The 24,912-nt window shown below is 32.0% G+C and overlaps 1 protein-coding gene across 1 annotated transcript in view; it reads left to right on the forward strand.

Moving 5' to 3' along the window:
• Nucleotides 1-14,567: 14,567 nt before the first annotated feature.
• The window catches only part of LOC134708641 (protein mesh-like), a 34,585-nt gene continuing 24,240 nt past the window's right edge, over nucleotides 14,568-24,912 (forward strand). The window contains exons 1-5 of the mRNA XM_063569287.1: nucleotides 14,568-14,757; nucleotides 18,247-18,540; nucleotides 21,293-21,430; nucleotides 22,099-22,267; nucleotides 23,991-24,248. Coding sequence (XP_063425357.1) covers nucleotides 14,569-14,757; nucleotides 18,247-18,540; nucleotides 21,293-21,430; nucleotides 22,099-22,267; nucleotides 23,991-24,248 — 1,048 coding nt within the window. The 5' untranslated portion in view covers nucleotide 14,568. The remainder of the gene's footprint in view (nucleotides 14,758-18,246; nucleotides 18,541-21,292; nucleotides 21,431-22,098; nucleotides 22,268-23,990; nucleotides 24,249-24,912) is intronic.

A 24,912-nucleotide genomic window follows, 5' to 3' on the forward strand; every position in this document is an offset into this window, starting at 1 on the left:
CATCCAGTGTTAGGTACTCCATCAGGCAATTACCCTTATTAATAGGGGTCAAATTACATAAGATTTGTAGGTCATTCTTGATAAGTTTATAACATTGTTATTAACCCTTTCCTCCATTGAATTTTTTTTTTTGCATACTTGATTCGCATAGGATTTTTTTGATAAAATGCTGAACTTATGCTTTGAAGTATTAAGGCATTGTGAAAACAACTATTTCATCAAATAAATTTAAGTCAGATATTCCTATGATATTCCTTTTCATATTGGATACAAACTTTATTAAGTCAACTGCAGACACTTTGTAGTCAAAGTGTTTCAACTGAGGTACTACACAGGCGTCAAAAGGCGTCATTATGGAGTAAGGGGGGTGGCGTCAAAAGGCGTCATTATGGAGGAAAGTAAGCTGTAGGCCCTGTCAGGTGCATAACTAATCAAAGATATGTGTATATATATGATGAATATCTGAGTCACAAGTATTTTATTGATCAACTGTATCAGATTATAATCAATAAATGAAACAGCATTCAAAAAAGACAAGGTATATAACAATGACGCTTGCCTTTCATTTTTAGCTCACCTGGCCCAAAGGGCCAAGTGAGCTTTTCTCATCACTTGGCGTCCGTCGTCGTCGTATGTTAACTTTTACAAAAATCTTCTGCTCTTAAACTACTGGGCCAAATTTAACCAAACTTGACCACAATCATCATTGGGTTATCTAGTTCAAAAAATGTGTCTGTTGACCAGGCCAGCCAACTCAATGGCCTCCATGGCTGAAAATAGAACATAGGGGTAAAATGTAGATTTTGTCTTATAACTCTGAAACCAAAGCATTAAGAGCATAAATGGCATCAGTTTAAATTGTTTATCAAGTCAGGATCTAACTGCTCTGAAATTTTCAGATGAATAGAACAACTGTTTGTTGGGTTGCTGCCCCTGAATTGGTAATTTTAAGGAAATTTTGCTGTTTTTGGTTATTATCTCCAATATTATTATAGATAGAGATAAACTGTAAACAGCCATTATGTACAGTAACGTAAGACCTACAAATAAGTCATGATGAGCAAAATGGTTGATTGACCCCTTTTAAAATGAGTTATTGCCCTTTATAGTCAATTTTAAACAATTTTCATAAATTTTGTAAATTTTGGTAAATTTTTTTCAAAATGTTTTTCTCTGTAACTACTGGGCAAAATGCATTATAGATACATATATTGTTAACAGCAAGAGTATTCAGTAAAGTAATATGGTGTCACAGGGGTGGGCCAATATCTATAAACACATCACCATCACTAAAACACAATTTTGTCATGAATCCATCTGTGTCTGTTGTTTAATATGCACATAGACTATGGTGAGCGACACAGGCTCTTTAGAGCCTCTAGTTATCTTCAACAATTTCCGCCAAAGTATTCAATTGAAATTAAACAATCCACCAAATTAAAACCACCATAATTTTTCAAAGAAATTGTTGCCCCTATATCGTAAAATGTTTGAACTCACACAAATAATCTGGTATGCAGTGTGTTTTTGTCTTTCATGTAGCTGCCATAAGTCATTGTAAATCATCCTCTCAAGTTTACAGAGAGAGATGTTATAATTTTATATTCCAGAGATTGCCATTATTTTATGTAAATGATCTCGCCTCAAGTTTACAGAGGTATCTAATGATGAGATTTGTAACAGCATTTATCACTGGACTGGTCCTGAATATACATGACATATATCTGAATGTTCATCAATTATATAATTACATTGATTAACTATGACTTAAAAATATGCTTTTAATATAGTCACTGCATGTATTACTGGGTTTTTTATTAATCTGGTGATTATATAAACAAACAGTCATGTAACAGTTAATGTAAATCATTGTGAATTTTTTATATGCTATTTTAAATGTGTTTTACACGTGAATTCAGAGTTCAATTTGTAAAACTCAGAATTTCAAATACATAAGATTTTTTTGGTGATATAAGAATGCCACATCAACGTTATTCAACATAATCCTAAAGAAACAGGACTACAGTTTACTCCAAATTGCCATATTTTTATAATACTGAATTTTAAGTATGCAATATATTTTATGCTGAGTTGGTTAATTTTGTACAATATATTTCTATGCAATAATACTCCCTGTAGGGACCAACTATTTGTGATATTATAATTGTTTATTTAAAGGTTTCTTGATAGTTTTGTCACAGATTATGAATACAACCCAGTGATTGATCTGATCTATTTGTACATTTTTATAAACATCTTTTTGTGCTAAGATTGAAATGAAATTTGATATATAGTTATAATATGCAGATCCAAATTAAATTGTCCATTCAACAACATTTTTAAAATAAGGTAGAATATGATATAAACTCATTTTTTGTAAAAAAATAATTCTAATAATTTAAGAATATTTTTTTTTATATTAACAAGATGTCAGAGGTTTAAACAGATATGTGAAATACTCCTGCTGACATTTTTTTTAATCTTTTGAATATCAGTTTTCTTTTGATCTAACTGATTTAAGTGACAAGAATTTTAGTAGTGTTATATTGGAAGCAATGGTTTGCAAGAATAATATTAGGAACATGGTAGTACTATGACTGTCCCTTTAGTATCTTTCGTCCCTCTTCTATATTCAAGATAGTTAGTAATGCAACAACTAACATAAATGGAATTATTTAAATCTAATATATAAGATACAGTTTTGGGCTATTAAATTGATGCAGCTATGTATATGTGAGGCTTATTAACATGGTTAATAAAAAGAGACTTGTAAAAAATGAACAAATTTTGATGTCAGTATAATTAAGGGCTTAGTCCTTTGAACTTTCTTACTTAATATGTTTATGAAATGAAAGTATTATGCAATCTTTATAAGTATTTTGTTAAATGTAAATTAAGTATTATAATAATGTTATGACCATGATGTCTAACTTCCTCTGAAGTTATAAACCATGACAACTAACTTCATCCAATGTTTAAACTATGACACTTTATCTCATCAGGAGTTTTAACTATGATGCCTTACTTCATCAGGAGTTAAATTTATGATGCCTTATTTCACCAGAAGTTAAACCATGACACATAACTTCATTAGGTGTTAACACCATAATGCTTTACTCAATCAGGAGTTAAGACTATTTCATTTAACTTCATCACATGTTATAAACATGGTATATTTTATTCATCAGTGAATATATTGCTAGCTGATGTACTTTAAAAAAGTTACTGGGGAGCATGGAACAACTTAGGATTTGTCTCTTCTCAACATCAATGTCTTCTGCTTTCATTTCTTCTACATAAACTACTCTCGAACAAATGAATTAATTTGAACCAAACTTGATCATAATCATCCTTGGAGTTTGTAGTTCTAAATATGTTCCCAATGATCCTATTTGACCACCAACATGACTGATGCAAGTATTGTTATTTTGTAAAATCTTATTAGATAAAGAAAACCAGGAATTGGGGGAATATTTCGGAATGTTGAGACTGTCAAATATAACACAGAACTTCTTGTAAGATGTATTTTAAATTAAAAAAAATTGTGATTTTGGCAGGACAACCTTTAAAACAATTAAAATGGTCAAAATCTTCAGTTTCTGCCATATAGGATTTGAATAACCATTTTACATTTATATGTGGGTTGTTTTAAATGATTAAAGATAGAAAAACCTAGATAATAAAACAGCCAAACAACAATCATAATAATATGACAGTTATAGGAATTGTTTTGAATTGCTATGTTTTAGTAAATTCTGTGTTTTTATGGCCAAACTATTGTAGAAAGAGAGATTAGTTGAAAAAATATCATCACATGAACAAGACCTACTATTATGTCAATATGGCCTTAAAAGTCGGTACATTCCATAAACGAATTGATGCCCTTATATGAAAAATTTATCCATTCTCCTTTATGTGTGTTATTTTAAAGAAACTGCATGATTTTTGCATAATGATTTTGTTTTGTTTTTTGTTTTTAAAGGTATCTGAATATCACCACTTTTAACAAATAAATAATCTAAGGTCATTGCTAAATCAGGTTCTGGGGTTATTTTTAGCTAAGTGGATCTGAAAATTATATTACTTATGGCTCATTTTGTCAGTAAACTTTAATGTGAACACCCAGTGCCATTCATCATATAATAAGTCAAGCTTGACTTTGTTGACATAAGGCAAAAACTATACTTTTTTTTTAAATCATATTCCTCACCAAATAACCCTTCAACATTTTATTGGGATAAAATAGACTATTCTAATGTGATAGCCCTTGGGTCAAAGGACATGGTCACAGTTAATATTAGGTTCATGAATGTTTTACTGGAGCAATACCTTTTGAGACATAAATCAAACTTATATAAATAAAGGCAAAAGTAGTATACAAATTTATATTTAAAAAATGTTTAAGTCTTATTGGCTTTGGTTGAAAAAGTTATCCAACCATTTGTCATCAAAATCAGTTTGATGAAATGAATAAAGATCTTAACTCAGCATTGTACAACTCTTTTTTTAAATATTTAAAACATCAGAAAAGGACACAGTTGCCAAAATTGTCATCTAAGACAATCAATACTACAGAATTTGTCTTTTTCAAGGTCAACTTTTAGTAATCCCTTCTAATGAATATTAGGCATATTTGATGGTCTAGATATAAACTGAGACTGGTTTATCTTGTGATGCCATGTTAAAGATATAATGATTTAAATTTCAGTGATACCTGGTTCTGATATAAACATTATTCAAGAATAAATATAGCAACCTACTGTTAGATAATTTATATTTGTTATTGGTGTTTAATTGATGAACTGTATTCAATGAACACTAAGGAGATGTATTTTCTGGTTATTTACAAAAGGTTGTTATTAAATTACCATTCGAAGAATTTTTTAGAGAAATTTTAGACTTTATACAATTATTCAGGGTAAATAATGGACAATCAGTTAAAAACATGATTGTGGAATGAAGCACTTATAAATGCTTCTGATGCTATTTCTTGTCAATTTTGGAGTCTGGTAATTGTCAACAAACATCATTAGGACCATAAGAGCAACCGTTTCTGAGCTATTTGAAACTATGGGATTTACAAAGAAGTGAAAAAAATCATCATGCCTAGATTTTGATATTAAGTTTTGAATAACCAAAGTTTTAGTGTGTGTTTTATAATTTAATATTTACATTGAGTAATATATTATTAAGAATGCTGTGTTATTGTTCATAACCAAAAAAAGAGGCATTTACTCCTCAATATTGAGTTCTTTTGAAAACTATGGATTTTTTTGTTATTTTAGAATCATAAACTATTGATTCAGAAGTTTTAATATATATTTACATGTTGAAAAAAAGCTTAAGATATTTTAAAACATAATTTTTATCAGTTGTAGCATTACTAGTATATTTTATTGTAAACGATAGAAGTTTCAATAGTAACAATTTGAAGACAACATGGTGCTCTGTAGGAGAATATACTCAATAGAATGTAGATCTGAACATTGTTATGTTACGGTGCTATGTGAATGATGTATTATATACTCAAATAAAATTATGAATCTTATTGGTATTGATTAACTATTATATCTTATTTCAATATAGTGAACTTTCATTTAACAAATCCCTGAATAACCGAAGTTTAAAAATACATAAAATTGAGAATGGAAATGTATACTTAATGTACAAAAAAACCTAGTAAAATATCGTTTCAACTTGGTTAGTGATCAATAAGTTAGGTTTCAGAGGTTTTCACTATTTCCTTAACAACTAACAGAGTGTAAAACAATCTTTGGATGTTTTAGATAAATTACTTGATTTTGATTGACCTTTTCATTTTGTTGACAGTTTTGATCTTTCAACTTTTTACACTACACTTACACACACTCTCATCAAGCAAGTTTTTTCTATTTAATTAAATGGACATTTAATAAATGTGAATGCAAGTATTTTTGATGCAACTCTTTATACTATTCTCAAATTTAAAAAGATAGATCATAGACATACTTACTGGAGCTGTGATGAGATGATTGAAACTGTTTCCTTTTTGATAATATCTATTTCCGTTTTGTCAATAAAGCTTATCGACAGGTTGTAGGTATTCATATGGACATCATTTGCACCCCTTTAATAGCAGACTTGTTCTTGTGCAGGGATGAATCACAGTTTCTGACCACACTCAGTAAAAACCTGTCTAAATTGCATTTTATTATAAATTAAAACACCATTACCTTGATGATTTTTTTTTCGTTAAATAATCAAGAGTTTTCCAAGTTAACTGCGTCTTCTTATTTTAAATGTATACTACAATTTTAATCAAGAGCTGAGATGCTTTCAACCTTTAAAAGTCTAGTACATATATACATTCAATGTTGAATGGATAAAAAAAGGCAACAGTAGAATACCGCTGTTAAAAACTCGGAAATCGATGGAGGAAAAAAAGCTAGGTAACAAACTAAAACTGAGGGAAACGCATTAAATATAAGATGAGAACACTGACACAACATTAAAATGTAACACACACAGACATATAAGGAAAACATTGTCATAAACAATACCTTGTCATCAGATCTATAGTTTCTTCACTCTTTGTATTGTCTTTGCTGTAATCATACAATCAATTACATAATTCCCATGACAATCACCTCGATTTCGTAAGGACTACAAATGGGAGCATTCATTTTCTCTAAAAGCCAGTTTCATAGAGTTTAAGATTTTAATTTTAATTTGGTGTATTTTCGAAATTGTAATAATTATTTGGACTAGTTTTGTGTAAATTATTGTATGATTTCCAAGATTATATATTCGTTACAAAATACTTCACTGTTTGTGATGTTCTTTGTTATCGTAAATGGAAGATGCTCCTTGTTATTTTGCGGTTTACAAAGGAATGTTTCTCCCTCGTGCAAAGCTCTGATTTCTTTCACGGATTTGGATATACTTTTTGGACCTTTTGGATTATAGCTCTTCATCTTTTATATAAGCTTTGGATTTCAAATATTTTGGCCAGGAGCATCACTGAAGAGACATGAATTGTCGAAATGCGCATCTGGTGCAAGAAAATTAGTACCGTTAATTTTATTTACATGTTTTAACGACTAATATATTATTTATTTAAGCGTTTCTCCATATTGAGTGTTCTTGTGTTTGTGCTGTATTTCTGTCCAGTAGTGCTATTATTTTAACAATGTTTTTTTAATTGCAATATAAGTTGGAGGTATGGCTAGCCATAAAACTTGCTCCTACCAAACATGTTCCCTTATAATGGTCTGTGACGAGTCGGGAATGTGGCAGTTGTAATCAAAATAGTTCGTTTCTTATGTATGTTTTTTTTTTGTTTGCACTGCAGTGTTTCTGTTGTTCTGTCGATTTCATATAATGCACTTAAGTGTACAATGAACATTATTTTAGAACGTTTATTTTATACCGGTTTTAAATAACTATTTGAAAAGAAATGAGTAGACGACCACGAGACTATTTAATCTGTAAAAAGATGGGACACAAATATTTGTTTAGATAAATCTTCTTTATTTTGATTTTAAATATAGATATAATAAATGGTTATCTGATAACTGATTTAACGAATGTTGATATTACTTGGAAATGAAAGTTGATTTATTAAGAAAAAAGTTTTAAATAAAAACTATAGTCAAGGCCAAAGTTAGCAAACATTAAAACGAAACCATTATTTCTCAAAATATCACTAGTAATTAATTTGGTTGAAAAGAAAGTCTTTTCTTTCAACCTTATATGATATTATTCCTTTGATATCATTTGGAACATAGTACTCGCAGGTGCAAATGAATTTATAGGGCATGAAATAAAATAAAAACCTTGATTTCTAACTCCAGAATCTATTTTGAAAAAGATATTACTCCAAATAATTATACATTTATTTCCTTTGCCATAGGGAGATATAAATATTTGTGCATTTAAGACCTGACGAAATACGTTTTCTCTCCTTGTCGATGACTCAGAAGAAACACTATCGATGACCCACTAGTGACCCTGGCGTTGACCCTGTAGTGATTATGTCTTTGACCCAGTGGTGACCCTGATATTTACCCAATAGTGACCCAGTAGTGAGCGTAATGTTGACCCAGTAGTGACCCGTATGTTGACTCATTAGTGTCCATATAATTGACCAGTCTTATAATTTAATACGCCAGACGCGCGTTTTGTCTACAAAAGACTCATCAGTGACGCTCAGATCAAAATAGTTATAAAGCCAAAGAAGTGAAAAGTTGAATAGCTTTGAAGAAACAAAATTCAAACAAATGGTGCCAAATACGGATAAAGTAATCTATGCGTGGGATTGAAAAATTCTTAGTATTTTGAACTATTCTTACTATTGTAAATAGGAAACTTAAAAAAATGACCATATAATTGATATTCATGTCAACACCGAAATGCTGACTACGGGGCTGGTGATACCATTGGGGACTTCCACAAGCAGTGGCCTCTACCAAATGGAAAACACTATTCCTCTTTAACAAAGTCACCTTAAATGTGCAAAGTTAAACATGTGATGATATTATAAAAGATATGCTAGTTAAGGTAGATTCATGGTATACACCCATCTTGGATTGTACAATGACAAATTCGGTCTAGTTATATGCATAAACACTTGGTTTTTTCATGAACATTCTTACCAAATTTAGGCAGGTTTTAACGACTCAAAGCTTGAAAAATATCACGGTGACCTATACTTTTGATTATATTTTTGAAAAAAGCAAAATTAAAATTTTTAATTTCGTCAAATCATAAGATAATTCTGTCTCAAAGAATCTATACTTATGATATACCTTAAGTACATATCTAAAAGAGGGACGAAAGATACCTAAGGGACAGTCAAAATCGTAAATCTAAAACAAACTGACAACGCCATGGCTAAAAATGAAAAAGACAAACAGAAAAACAATAGTACACATGACACAACATAGAAAACTAAAGAATAAACAACACGAACCCCACCAAAAACTAGGGGTGATCTCAGGTGCTCCGGAAGGGTAAGCAGATCCTGCTCATCATGCGGCACCCGTCGTGTTGCTTAGGTAGCAATACACAGTTAGAAGTTTAGTTTCGCATTATGGCCCCTGTGATTTTTTTAAATATGAAAGTTTTTGTACAATAAAATTGATTTTTAGATAAATGAAGAATAATATAGCCTTCTTAGTGGGTTTATGTGATCATTTAGATTGATTTTAACATGTTTTATAGGCCATTTCAGTGATTGACAGTCCGTATTTTCCTATCCGTACCGTTCATAGGTCCATAAATTATTGTAGTGTTTATCAACAAAGATTTTGCGCTCGATCTTTTCAATTCAATTTTATGGAAAAACGAGCAGGAAGGCATATGCTTTTTTTTGGAAAATGACGCGTCAGCGGCATTCTTCCATTACTATTGACCAGAACAACAGGAAGTCGATTATTGCCTCTGCCTACCGCACTTGGTTTCATATTTACTATTTTACAAACTAACTGGTATCTGCTTGTATTCCGCTACACTTGAACAAAGTGTGTTAGTCGGACGGGAACCAGTTTACATACTTTATTTAATTTAGTACAACAAAAATGTTGACCTGTCCATAGGAAGTCTTGTATAGTCCGCGCTTTTATTCTCAACAATTGGACCTTCCAGTGGGGATGCGCACTAAATAGTACAATTAGCAAGAAATAAGAGAACAAGTTCAATATTCGCGGCGAGGTTGTTTGTTTACATTCCGCCATCTTTGTTATTGATATTGTAGAGGGCGCTCTCATGATTTTTCAAACTAATTATTTTAACTCGTCCATATTGATAAGTTATTTCTATTTAATATCAAATTAAAAGTGATAAATATAAAAACTAAACCTTTCATTACAAATTTCTCCTTTCTGTTCAATGCATTTAGAATTTGTAAACTACAAAACGTAATCGGTTATTGTTCATTCCGTTTTGATGTTTCATACCGACTTAAAATTGGTTTGTATAAGCTTAGACCCTTCAAACATTAATGTGATAGGTATATTAAAGACTGTTTTACAAAAGGATGGAACTTTTTTATTTTCAAAATCGTATTATAGTGATATCTGTCATGTACGGATTTCGACTTTCACCGGTTAATTTCTTCTTTTACACGTGCGTTTTAAACTTCCTATCAAAACATCGCAAAGTTTCAAAATTGTTTTTTAAGTGAATTAAACTTATTTCAACAATCATGAAGCGTTCTAGAATCATTTTAAAACAGTTTCTACTTCTGTTTGATGATCGAAAACAGGGTTTCTCAAGAAAATACCGCAAACGATCGCAGAGGATTTGAAACGTTCAACTCAAATCGGCACCTGGTTAAATCGGCATATAGTCAAATCGGCACCTATTTGAAGTCAATTTGGCATCCAATAATATTTGTTATAATATTTTCTATTCAATCAACGTATAACTTTTACAAAGTACATAGTTAATTAGTTGTTGTGTATAAAGGTAAACAACGAAGCCCTTACCCAAGCTGTTACTTAACAATGAAACAATTAGAAAAATAAAATGGAAAACTATGAGTCCCTTTCAATAAATCTAACTTTCATGCCAAATAATAGCTAATTTTAGGTGTTTTTTTCAGGAAAGTTTAAACAACATCAAACGAACAATCCTGTTAAATGCTCAAATGGTTAAAAAATGCATAAAAAATGAATATTCAATACCTTTAATTCCTAAATATACCTCATATATATAATTAAAAATACATGTTCCAGACCATGAGTATTTTGACTGTACACTCTGGACGGTATACGTATACTCGTACAGTCTGACAATACTCGTATGGTCGGACCGTATGAGTAAACACGTATGGTCCAGTACGGACCAACCATTTATCACAATCTTTATTTTTTATTTTTTATAAATTTTTATCATTACAATTACTTTTAGATAGATCAAATGAATAATTGAACAATTGAATTTAAATATTTTGTTTAATTGAATATCTGAATCCTATTTTGGTACTCTCTCCCATGGTGACTCTTACTACCACAATTAATGATAAATTATTTACATTTATATGTTTGCAGTTCATTCATGTTCCTTTGCATTTGCATTATTTTATAAAGTTTCTAATATTCTAAAATTGTAGTTCCACATCATGTTAACTTCCGATAATGTAAATTTCTATGATCATAATTCAATTAATGTATTACTGATCGACAAGCTAAATACAAGATATTAACATGATGCACAGATATAATAAGCGTGAATTTTTGTATTAGTTAAAAAATTACGTTATTCCAATTACTATTGGAACTTTTACATATTAATTTGAGAGTTTAGTTATGTTGAGCTTTGTAAATGAATTTTACATGCATTTGTAACTTATAAACTTAAGCAACTTCTTAATGATATTAATCAGATTATTTTGAAAAAAGTAAGCAAACGGTCCAGACCGCACGCGTACAGTCCAAATACTCATACGGTCTGGAACATACACATTTAGTGGAGAAAAATAAATATATACAAAATGTACATGAACCCCCAAAAATGTGAAAGTAAATATTTTCAGGCAATCCTTTCCTTAGGTACTTAACTCTTTTTGCTTAAATACTAAAAACAAATCTGGCAAGCCCTTTCTTATTTTTACTCTTTTTGCTTAAAATACTGTTAAAAATATATTTTTAACATGGGTGACAAATTGACTATATAGGGTGTGGATTTGACCAGGTGCCGGTTTGACTATAATTTTTTTTAATTACCTGAGTTTCACTAGACCTTTGTTAACAGTAACAAAAAGATTATTTAAAATTAATTAAAATTTTCTGAGAGAAGGGACTATGTACCAGTGAGAAATATACAAGCCTTTCTACGGTATTTATTTGTACAAATCAGGTAGTCTTGACCTATCCATTTGTCTTAAAAAAAACAGTCACTTCACACACACACACATATATACGAATATCAATTATATGCTAACAAGACATGTTGCATTGTTAAATTAATTACGGTATGTGAAAATCAAGACACGCATAATAAATATCCCAATATTAGAGACAGTGGCGTCATTTTTCCTCAGAGCTTTCAGCTCTTTGATTGGACCACGTGATAGATATAAACCTATGGATTCAGGAAAGGTATCACTGTAATTCATTGAAATGTTCCTTTAGACCAAATTTTGGAGACTTTTGTGACATGTTCACCCCCCTTTTTTGCTATATTTTGTATCTAAGAAATGCAAATTGTTGCCATGGTTACACCCAAAAGGGATTATATTTCACCCTTATGACCATTAAAAATCAAATCTATGGAAGATTCTCTTTCTACAAGTATATACATGCATAACACACATATAAAGCCTTCTTTGTTAGACAGGAGGGGAAAGAGGGTGTTTAAAAATTATGAGTGTCAATTTTAAGTTTTTTTCCTAACTGTGTATTGCTACCTTATGGCATTTGACAAAGCAAATTATTGCCTTTTTTTTTAGACAAACATACCACAAAACTATTGATATTTAGGTTATAGATACAATTCTAAGGGATAAACAACCTTTAGTATGACAATATATGTTAGTTTTGTTGTTTATTGTCCTTAGCAACCAATATAGACATTTTGACACAAAGACTTGGTTCCGTTATTAATTGATACTTTATTGGCTACCCCTTGGAAAAGAAGATTGCGCGTTATGTTGAAACCTTAGAAGGGAACGCTTTATATTTTTTCATGCGACTAGATCAAATTTATTATTTTAACAAGTATAAAGTCACAATTCAGCATGAATTAAGCCCAATTTTTTCCCCGCTGTTATAAATAAATTCAGTCTTGACTAAATTTTAACCAAGGCCTTGGTATGGTAATACACAACAAAATTGACATTCTAGAGCTTTAAAATAGCTTTAACTTGTAACAGTTGTCTACTGTTAAGGTTAATTTAGGTTTTTAAACAAGGAAAGACAGGCTTAGAAGGTATAGTTTTAGAAAATTGACTAAAAAAGGGGAAAATGCACTTTGACATGGCATGTTTCATAAAATCACTTTTTTGTTGCATTTCAGTGTCAACTGCTAACCTTCATAAAATATTTATTTCTGAACCGATTTTCAAAACTAGCAGGCGAAAATGCTCGTTTTAACTAGTAGAAAACAGAAATCCATTTAAAGTGGAATTGGGAAAAAAAATGTTAATCCTTAAGGTAGCAATACACAGTTAGAAGTTTAGTTTCGCATTATGGCCCCTGTGAATTTTTTAAATATGAAAGTTTTTGTACAATAAAATTGATTTTTAGATAAATGAAGAATAATATAGCCTTCTTAGTGGGTTTATGTGAACATTTAGATTGATTTTAACATGTTTTATAGGCCATTTCAGTGATTGACAGTCCGTATTCTCCTATCCGTACCGTTCATAGGTCCATAAATTATTGTAGTGTTTATCAACAAAGATTTTGCGCTCGATCTTTTCAATTCAATTTTATGGAAAAACGAGCAGGAAGGCATATGCTTTTTTTTGGACCACTTGATAGATATAAACCTATGGATTCAGGAAAGGTATCACTGTAATTCATTGAAATTTTCCTTTAGACCAAATTTTTGAGACTTTTGTGACATGTTCACCCCCCTTTTTTTTGCTATATTTTGTATCTAAGAAATGCAAATTGTTGCCATGGTTACACCCAAAAGGGATTATATTTCATCCTTATGACCATTAAAAATCAAATCTATGGAAGATTCTCTTTCTACAAGTATATACATGCATAACACACATATAAAGCCTTCTTTGTTAGACAGGAGGGGAAAGAGGGTGTTTAAAACTTATGAGTGTCAATTTTAAGTTTTTTTTCCTAACTGTGTATTGCTACCTTATGTGATTACAAATCCGGTAAATAGTCTAATTCGGTAGGTCAAATTCATGAAAGGGAAGGGGATTGTAGTTACGACGTAAGGAACATATCCGATATCATTTGTGAAACGGTTTTCCATAACGGTCAACCAACTCGTGATGGCGTCCGTAAAATTTACGAAGGGATGATTTCAACTTCACCATTTGGAACTCTTGGTTTAATAGCTTCCTTGTGAGCAGTAACCCTCTATCAAGAAAATCATGATAGGAAATGCAAGCACGGGAATATCGTATCAATTGGGAGATATATACCCCGTATGCAGGTGCTGCTGGAATGTTGCTACTTAGAAATGGAAAGTTCACAATTGGAAAGCTGAAATCATCTCTTTTGTCGTAAAGTTTTGTCTTCAACCGACCCTCATTGTCAATTTCTAGATGTAAGTCAAGATATGAAGCCGACTTAACTGTATCTGTAGTATCCTTTATCTCCAATTCGATGGGATAGATGCGATCCACATAGTCACCAAATTTTGAATTGTTTAGTGAAAGAACGTCATCTATATAGCGGAAAGTAGAGTTAAAGGATATTGATAACGATAAACCATAACGTATACATTGTATATGTCTTGTAAATAAGTAATTACCGCTTGACCAACATAACTGTACTTGATCTAATCAGTTTACATAATTGATATGTGTTTACAACAGATAACATGATTACAACATAAAACAGTTAACCTACCCCTCTTTAGTCTATTGATATACATGTACACATGCATACTGTAGTCATGTTTCCACTCCAGCTGTTGGTAGTCTTCCTCATACAGAGATGTTATTGTGTTCCGTTAAAAGACTTTTATCACTACGGACAGTCACACGGCGACCAAAGAGTACCTACTAACGATGATGGCAGCTCTCCTCGAGTACCCATTAGTACATCGTTTCCATATTTCAATCAAGTATTTAGATCTCTTTACGTAAGTAACAGTAGACTACCTTCTAATAATAATAAATAAGCTTTATATAGAGTCGGCAAGGTATACAAACATAGACAAACATAAGCTGTAAAGATGATGGCAGCTCTATACAAGTACCTGCTGGTACATGGTTTCCATATTTCAATCAAGTATTTAGATCTCTTTACGTAAGTAAAAATTCGTTGTATATATCGTCTGATAGTCTAAACAGAATACTGTTCCAAATATTCGATGACAAACTCTGCAGTATTCTTGAACTTATTGTTTCTTGTTATAGATTGACAGGTATTAGTATTCACATTCTATTATCTATGATAAGCATACGATGCTTGTAGAATCTAAACATTGGTTCGATGCTCATATTCGTCATATGACTCGGCCCTTTATTTCAATTATAGTACATTTACATTGAATTACATCATTACGTCTTCTGATGCAATTTCTTTGGATTCGAGCGTCACTGATGAGTCTTTTGTAGACGAAACGTGCGTCTGTCGTATTTAAAAAAATAATTCCTTGTATCTATGATGAGTCTTTTTACAACCACTGGGTAGATGCCACTGCTGGTAGAGATTTATTTCCCCGAGGGTATCACCAGCCCAGTAGTCAGCACTTTTTGTGCTGACTTGAATTATCATTGATATGGTTATATTCATAAATTAACTGTTTACAAATTCTAAATTTATGAAAAACGAAGGATTGTCTACCTCAGGCATAGATTACTTTAGCTATATTTGGCAAACCTTTTAGGAAAGTTGGTCCTCAGTGCTCTTCAACTTTGTTCATTATTTGGCCTTTTTAAATTTTTTGAATTCGAGCGTCACTGATGAGTCTTTTGTAGACGAAACGCGCGTCTGGCGTACATATAAAATTAAGTCCTGGTATCTATGATGAGTTTATTTTCCATTCACTCAAGGTGAAATGTCAGAGATATCGATTCCTATATAGTTAATGAATTGCGCAATTAATAGTTATCAAAGGTACCAGGATTATAATTTAGTACGCCAGACGCGCGTTTCGTCTACATAAGACTCATCAGTGACGCTCATATCGAAATATTTATAAATCTAAACAAGAACAAAGTTGAAGAGCATTTAAAATCCAAAATTCCAAAAAGTTGTGCCAAATACGTCTAAGGTAATCTATGCCTGGGATAAGAAAATCCTTAGTTTTTCAAAAAATTCTAAGTTTTATAAACAGGAACTTTATAAAAATGACCACATTATTGATATTCATGTCAACACCGAAGTGTTGACTACTGGGGTGGTGATACCCTCGGGACGAAACGTCTACCAGCAGTGGCATCGACCCAGTGGTGTAAATAGTTATCAAAGGTACCAGGATTATAATTTAGTACGCCAGACGCGCGTTTCGTCTACATAAGACTCATCAATAGGTCGGCTTTGTATGAAAAAGTTATTCAAGCACATAGTAATAATAATATGCAAATGTATGTTTTTTCCAATACCACAATTAGGTCAAAATTATGAAAATGGTCAAAATTTTATATTTTTCTTTTGGGATTAACTTATATATGGTCACACTAACATAAATCTATTAAAATCTAATTACTGTCATCATCAAAATTCATTTGGACGAACGCAGTCATTTATTGAATTTTGTTACATTTATCCAAACCACTGCCTATATCTAAAGAGATTTCTACTTCTCTGTAAACTCAAATAGATTTTTGTGCTTGACATAGCTCTTTTTACCCCTATGGTATCACCAGGCCAGTAGTCAACACTTCGGTTTTGACATGAATATCAGTTATATGGTCATTTTAAAAAAAATCTTGTTACAAAACTTTGTTTTTTTCGAAAAAATAAGAATTTTCTTACCCCAGGAGTAGATTACCTTAGTCGTATTTGCACAACTTTTTGGAATTTTTTGTCCTCGTATTTGTTTGGTTTTTGAACTATATTTTGATCTGAGCGTAACTTATGAGTCTTATGTAGACTAAACGCGCGTCTGGCGTATAAAATTATAATCCTGGTACTTTTGATAACTATTTACACCACTGGGTCGATGCCACTGCTGGTGGACGTTTCGTCCCCGAGGGTATCACTAGCCCAGTAGTCAGCACTTCGGTGTGTACATGAATATCAATTATATGGTCAGTTTTCTGTTTACAAAATTTTCAATATTTCGAAAAAACTAAGGATTTTCTTACCCCAGGAGTAGATTACCTTATCCGTATTTGGCACAACTTTTTGGAATTTTGGGTCCTTAATGCTCTTCAACTTCGTATTTGTTTGGCTTTTGAACTATATTTTGATCTGAGCGTCACTGATGAGTCTTATGTAGACGAAACGCGCGTCTGGCGTATAAAATTATAATCCTGGTACTTTTGATAACTATATATTAACAGTTTTTATTCGAGCGTCACTGATGAATCTTTTGTCGGTGAAACGCTCGTATGCCGTAGATATAAGATTTCAAACCTGGAATACATAAGTTTATTCACAGACATAAATAGCCAATATCGATTTCGACAGGTCTACATCAACTATGATACAACAGACAGGCGTCTGTAATGTCACAAGCTTTAAATCGCTCCAAGTCTAAAAATAGGTGTTCAAATGAAATTAACAGTTACTATTTGAGATATCCAACAATAAATTATCCAAGATGTAAATAGTATGTATCATCTTTAACGAATTAAATCTCACATTAAAACACTATAAAGTTCAGTTATATATTCTTGTTTGGTCAATAACGTATCGACAGCGTTATCGTTGTTTGCTAAATCTTGCCTAACTAGTTACACGGATTGGTGGGGTTCGCGTTGCTCAGTTTTTAGTTTCCTATGTTGTGTTTTGTGTATTTTTTTCTTTCGCCTCTCATTTTTTGCTTGAAAGAGAGAAGGAAAATATCAAAGAGATATGTAAACTCATAAATCGAAGACAAAGGGAATATGTCGCTTGAAAAAAAATAGTGTTTTAAACACAACATAGAAAACTGAAGACTCATCCGAACGAGTGAAGTTGTGAATATGTTCTTAATAAAGTAAATAAGGTAATTAGATATAGGAAGATGTGGTGTGAGTGCCAATGAGATAACTCTCCATCCAAATAACAATTTATAAAAGTAAACCATTATAGGTCATTATAATGTTTATTTGTGAATTTCTCTTTCCTTAATGTTCTTGCATTTATTTGTACTGTAGTCCTGTAATGTAATGTTTTCATTTTAGTGTTATATTTAACATTAAGATAAAAGCGCGAGGTTTGGCTAGCCGCAAAACCCGGTTTAACCTATCTTTTTTTGTCAAATGTCCTTACCAAGTCAGGAAAATTACAATTGTTATTTTATAGTTTGTTTCCATGTATGTTGCCAAGTCGTTTTGGTTTTTTGTTGAACATCAATGTTGTTGACAACAACAACGGTTCTATCTTGAAAGTTTCTCGACAAATGTTCTTTCATACAAATTATTTATTTAAAATCCAAAGCTTTTTGTTTGAACGAATATTTGCAAATACATTCTAGGTGAACACAAATGGAGCAATTTCTTTCGATGAGGAACTCAGCACCTATACACCTAGTGCTTTCCCACTGAGTGGAAACAAAAAGATTGTTTCACCCTATTGGTGTGACATTGACACAAATAATGGAGGGGATGTATGGTATTATGAAACAAATGATCGAGATGTGTTGTTTAACGCTACAGATGATATTCAAAAGACATTCCCTGAACAGAAAAATTTCCGTGCAGCATGGGTGTTTGTAGCTACATGGGACAACGTTGCATTCTTTGGAGCAAGTAGTACCGGACAACGAAAGGTAAATGGTAATGAAATACTGTTTTGAATTTGAAAGCCTGAAAGATCATCTGGCTGAAAGGTCAAGCGTTTGAATGAACGAATGAATGAATGAATACGCAAGTGAGCTTTTGTAAAGTCGTCGTGTATCTTTGTAGGCCATTGTCGTCTACTTTCTCAAAAATATTCTTAGTCAAATTTAACAAAATTTTGCCACAAACATCTTCTTTGAAAACTGTGATCGACATGGCCGATATGGCTAACGATAGGACATTGGGGTAGATTACCATAAGTTATCCATTCGTTTGATGGGTTTGGACTTTTGATTTTGTCTTTTGATTTTGGATTTTCCTTTTTGAATTTTCCTCGGAGTTCAGTATTTTTGTGTTTTTACTTTTTGAAGTATAGTCTTCTATCTTGAAAACTGCTATCAATTTAGCAAATATGACAGAGGAAAGAAATATCTAAATGTTCAGATCCACCTGCTGTTCATTTTTATTTAATCGATTAGACGACATTTATTGGAGTTATTACCCTTTAATTTTCGTGTTTAATTAAATAGTTATCGAAAAATCAAAGTTTTGTAAACAGGAAATTTATAAAAATGACCACATTATTGATATTCATGTCAACACAGAAGTGTTGACTACTGGGCTGGTAATACCCTCGAAAATGCATTTAATGCAATCAAAACCTTATGGGACTGACTTGATCTCTAAATATTCCTAGGCTGATCACTACCTTTGTGAAATAAAAAAGAAATATAGTGAATTGATCATAACGCTCTATCAACCAATCTTTGAAAATGTCCAGAAATTTGGAGATGTAATATGGGCTAAAATATTCAAGACATAACATGATGTTACACTTGTCAAGAAAATTACAAAAACAATAATCGGCAATTTGTTGACCCCGCATTAATCAGTATTAGGATATATAGTTGTAAAAACATCGTCTGCAAACAAACATGGTCGACATGGCTTGAAATGATTAACTATAGGGTTTAATGCAAGTTTTGTCTATTATCTTGAAAACCGATATGAAGAGAGAAAATCTCACAGAACAGAAATGTTCAGTTTTTAAAGGTAAACTTGCTGTGCTATTACGTCAGACGACTTCTGATAGAAGTGCTTTTCCTGAAATGTAAAATTTTACCATTTTGTTTTCTTTATTGCTGATTATTTTGAAAACTATCATAGATGGAATGTATATTTTATTTAAAAAAGTGATCAGCTAGACCAGATCTTCAAATAAGCAAACATGCCTGAAATCGACAGGCGACTACTTATTGCAAAAGAAAAGAGAGACGAAAGATACCAAAGGGACAGTCGAACTCATAAATCTAAAACAAACTGACAACGCCATGGTTAAAAATGAAAAAGACAAACAGAAAAACAATAGTACACATGACACAACATAGAAAACTAAAGAATAAACAACACGAACCCCACCAAAAACTAGGGGTAATATCAGGTGCTCCGGAAGGGTAAGCAGATAGTGTTGTTCATAAATAACAGTTTTCCACTGCTAAGCTTTTTGCTTAATATCATAAAAACTTTATTGTTGCATTTTATTGTTATGTTTCTGTTGTATCGTTGTTCTCTTATATTTGATGTATTTCCCTCAGTTTTAGTTTGTAAACTAGATTTTTCCTCAATCGGTTTATGAATTCCGAACAGCGGGATACTAATGTTGCCTTTATTTAATGGTCCAAAATTATGAACAAGATGAAATCATGGCTGGAATTTTTTTTTAAAATCTGCTTTTGACTATTATATTGAATCTTTTTTTAAACGGCAAAGCAAAACAAAATATCTCAAAGGAAAATTCAAAACGGAAAGGGAAAGTCCTTTATCAAACGGCAAAATTAAAACCCCAAACAAAATATTATTGACACAAATGTTGACAGAAAATCAAACATTTTAGAAGGAAAAACCTACCTTTAAAAATACAAAAAGGATCAGCTGCAAAAGATCTATGAATCCTCAACATGACTGAATTTGGTCGTCATTGCCCTATTTACTATATAGTGGGCTTTGTTGAAGGTGCATTTCAAGCTCCTTAGAACCTTTGGTGTTTATTTATTAGTGTTTCTCTTTATTTGTCACGACGTTAATTAGTCATATACATGATTATAAACACGTACTTTCATAGTTTAACATATACGCTCCGCTCACGGTTTACCTAAATTATTGTGAAGTTATGAAAGTAAGACTCTATTCAGATATCAGACGTATTTAAATCAAGTCGCAAGTTATGGTCTTGTACTTTCAGTATTAAATAGATCTAGGAAGATGTGGTATGCGTGCCAATGAGACAATTCTCCATCCAAAAAATAATTTATGAACGTCAATATTATAGGTCAAGGTAAGGCCTTCACCACGGAGCCTTGGCTCTTACCGAACAACAAGCTATAAAGGGCCCCAAAATTACTAGTGTAAAACCATTCAAACGGGAAAATCAACGGTCTAATCTATATATAAAAAGAATGTTTACCAAGTACAAATAATTTATGGTGTACTTGGTGTCATTTCATAATTAACACGTTATCCATTATATTAGACATTTATTGCAGTGAAGTTACTCAAAAGTTGAGAAAGTTTGTGAACTTGGTGTCATATCATAGTTAACAGACAAAACATAGTATGCGACATTACCTCTATAAAATTGCCTTGGTGTAATTGGTATCATAAATATGATATCTTTTAGTTGATACTAGTACTATGATTGGGACAAAAATCACAATTTACGATTGTTTATGTAATTCTTTACAGAGAAACACATTCCAATGTATTCTGATTACAAATGGAAGGCATTCATTTGCTATCTACTTGTACAACAAAATAGAATGGACGACTGGTACGGCTAGTGATGGTAATAAAGATACTGGTTTAGGAGGAACACCAGCACAGGTATGTTAAATAGAATGGATGACTGGTAAGATACGTCATGGTAATCCGAACACTGGTTAATGAGTAACACCAGCACAGGTATGTTAAATAGAATGGACGACTGGTGAGAGCAGTCATGGTAATCCGAACATTGGTCTAAGAGGAACACCAGCACAGCTATGTTGAATACAATGGACGACGCATGAGGCTAGTCATGGTAATCAAAATACTCGTTTCGAAGGAACTTTATCACAGTATGTAAAATAGAAAATAAAGGGACCTTTTGGAAGTCTATAAGATGTAACACACCAGTGTAAACAAGTAGAAATGACAACTGACACTGTCAGTGAAGGTCATGCTTATACCTGCCTTAGAATTTGAGGGGTGAAAGATACCACAGGGCCATTCAGACTCATAGATCAGAAATAAACTTTCAACTCCATGACTAAAAAAGAAATAGAAATAGTTGATTTTATACAACATGTATTTTTGAAAAAAAAGATAGAACCTTAGTAGATTGATCAAAGTTAAAAGTATGTGCGTGATATTCAAAACCTTCAACGTATCTCCCGTGAAAAAAAGTATTTATGTATCGAACATCTTTGTACCTTTGATAACTATTTGAACAAAAGTGTCTAGTCTGAATTTGTCTGAAATAAGTTTTTATAACATTATCTGTTCGACTTAAGGTTGGCTTTGATGCAGGAGATGGTCATAATTATATGGCAATAAATGAATCAAGAACTCCGGCTGTTCTACAAGTTACACACCTTAGTAATGTTAGAATCCCTGGAAAGTTTGTCTATCGAACTGACACAGAGACAGTTAAAGATGGAGGGTGTACCACACATACAGGAGGTATTTAATAGCAGTACAATACATGAATAAATCATTGCAAACTTACACAGAAAATAATTCGATCATAATATAAAATCATTTTTATTTGCATTGGAGAAAAAATATATATACATATGTAGGTTAAATGAACAAAACGATACTTTATATACCTATTAGACGACAAATTATATTAAATTCAATGGACACCCAAAATAAATAGTTAGTTGGAAAACAAAAGAAAAAGTGCAAAATGTTAATTGATGATCTTGAATTTTTAAATCAAATTTTATTGCGGTAGGTGACTTACGAATAATTCGCAGAGTTCTTAATATGAGGGAAACGCCTTCAGCACACCCATCTCACTAACCACAACTGCTACAAATAAGACTCTGAGAAAAAGAAAGGCGAAAGATGATAAGGTGGCATTCAAACTCAAACAAGTCGAAAATAAACTGAAAACGCCATGACAAGCAATAAAAAGACAAACAGACAAACAGTACACTAACACATAAAACACAATGCATCACAAACCCAAGCAGCAACTTGTGTGATCGCATGTACTACAGAAATGTAAAACATTTGGTAGGTCTAACGCGAGAAAAGTTGACACGACATAAGTAACATATTCACTTACATCTGAAACTGATATTCAATAACGGACAACCAACTCGTTATCATGGCGTCCGTAAAATGTATGAAGAGTTGTTTTAAACTCAATCACTAGGTTCGATAGCTTTCAACTTTAATTAAAATCTAATATGGGTTTTTCGGAGAGCAAGCGGATATGAAAAATGCATTTCAGAGCAGAATCCAAAAGTCCTTGTGCTGAAATGAAAAAAGTACATTATGCTAGTGAGTATCTCTGAAAGTTTCACAAATTATGTCAAACAATTCATGTGAATAAGCGGGGGGAATAGGACATACATTCTTAACTACAAATAGACGGATAAACCCATAACAATAACACACCTACTAAAAAACATACACTGTCATGGCATTAATAAAAAAATCATTCCGAGTCGCCTTAATAAGTGTCGGCACGGTTTTTGCGCAGCCGTGATTAGATTGTGCCACCTTTTTGTCTTGAGGACTGGTTAAATAAATTTCAAAAAATACTTTGTTTTAACTATATTAGCTCTTGTAAATTATTTAGAACTTTCTAGAATTTGTGTATATCAGTAGACATCTGTTTCGACACAAATCAGATATAGTTTTTAAATTTTTGCTTTAGTAACCCTTTGCCTTTGCCTCCCTTTTGCTTAATTTGCATGTTTACCTTGCTGCATAACATATGAGCATAGATCTTTGCTTTATAGGTTACAGAAAAAACACATTTTTCTCGTTTTATACGTTCATCGAATGACTTGTTATATAAAGGGCAATAAGGAAGACGTAAGCAATTTTATATCCAAATCGTATTTTAATCGTTTTGTGGTTTCAACAATACTTCGATGTTTAAGATAAACTTACTGTTTTTAAATGCACCATGCCATTTCATCAGATATGAATGATTCAGTAAATGTTCTGCAACATAATCTGATATCAAACAGAAAGTTGCTATCTGTTAAACAATCTAGATGTTACTTATATCAAGAACAGTTTTATCATTTTCTTCTAATATTGTACAGATGGCTATATGTTCTGATAAATGCTATATTCTCAGATAACAAGTAATCTTTATGTGCAAAATGAGTGTATTTGATAACCACATTACTCTATTTACCGTAGTTACTTGTGTTTACAGGAAATCTGACCATATTTCCTCGATACGTGACGATGTTTGGTGGAACTGTCTTGTCAATCGGAGGTCCCTGTGTGGAAACTAATGACAAGATATCTATTATGTTTAGGAACAAGCCTGATGTTATAATGTGTAAATTCTTTTCCTTCAACGCTGTTAGATGCATTACTCCAATGATGTATGAAACAGGGGATGTGAATGTCACATTAACAGTTCTACATAGACATAATACATCAGTTTTCACAGGGATATGTACGTTCGGTAGGTAGCTTAATTCACAGAGTCACATTTACAGTTCTACATAGACATAATACATCAGTTTTCATAGGGATATGTACGTTCGGTATGTAGCTTAATTCACAGAGTCACATTAATAGTTCTACATAGACATAATACATCAGTTTTCACAGGCATATGTACGTTCGGTAGGTATCTTAATTCACAGAGTCACATTAATAGTTCTACATAGACATAATACATCATTTTTCACAGGAATATGTACGTTCGGTAGGTATCTTAATTCACAGAGTCACATTAACAGTTCTACATAGACATAATATATCAGTTTTCACAGGAATATGTACGTTCGGTAGGTATCTTAATTCACAGAGTCACATTAACAGTTCTACATGGACATAATGCATCAGTTTTCACAGGAATATGTACGTTCGGTAGGTAGCTTAATTCACAGAGTCACATTAACAGTTCTACATAGACATAATACATCAGTTTTCACAGGAATATGTTTGTTCGGTAGGTAGCTTAATTCACAGAGTCACATTAACAGTTCTACATAGACATAATACATCAGTTTTCACTGGGATATGTACGTTCGGTAGGTAGCTTAATTCACAGAGTCACATTAACAGTTCTACATGGACATAATACATCAGTTTTCACAGGAATATGTACGTTCGGTAGGTAG

This window comes from Mytilus trossulus, chromosome 2 (genome assembly GCF_036588685.1).
Source record: "Mytilus trossulus isolate FHL-02 chromosome 2, PNRI_Mtr1.1.1.hap1, whole genome shotgun sequence".
Lineage (NCBI taxonomy): Eukaryota > Metazoa > Mollusca > Bivalvia > Mytilida > Mytilidae > Mytilus > Mytilus trossulus.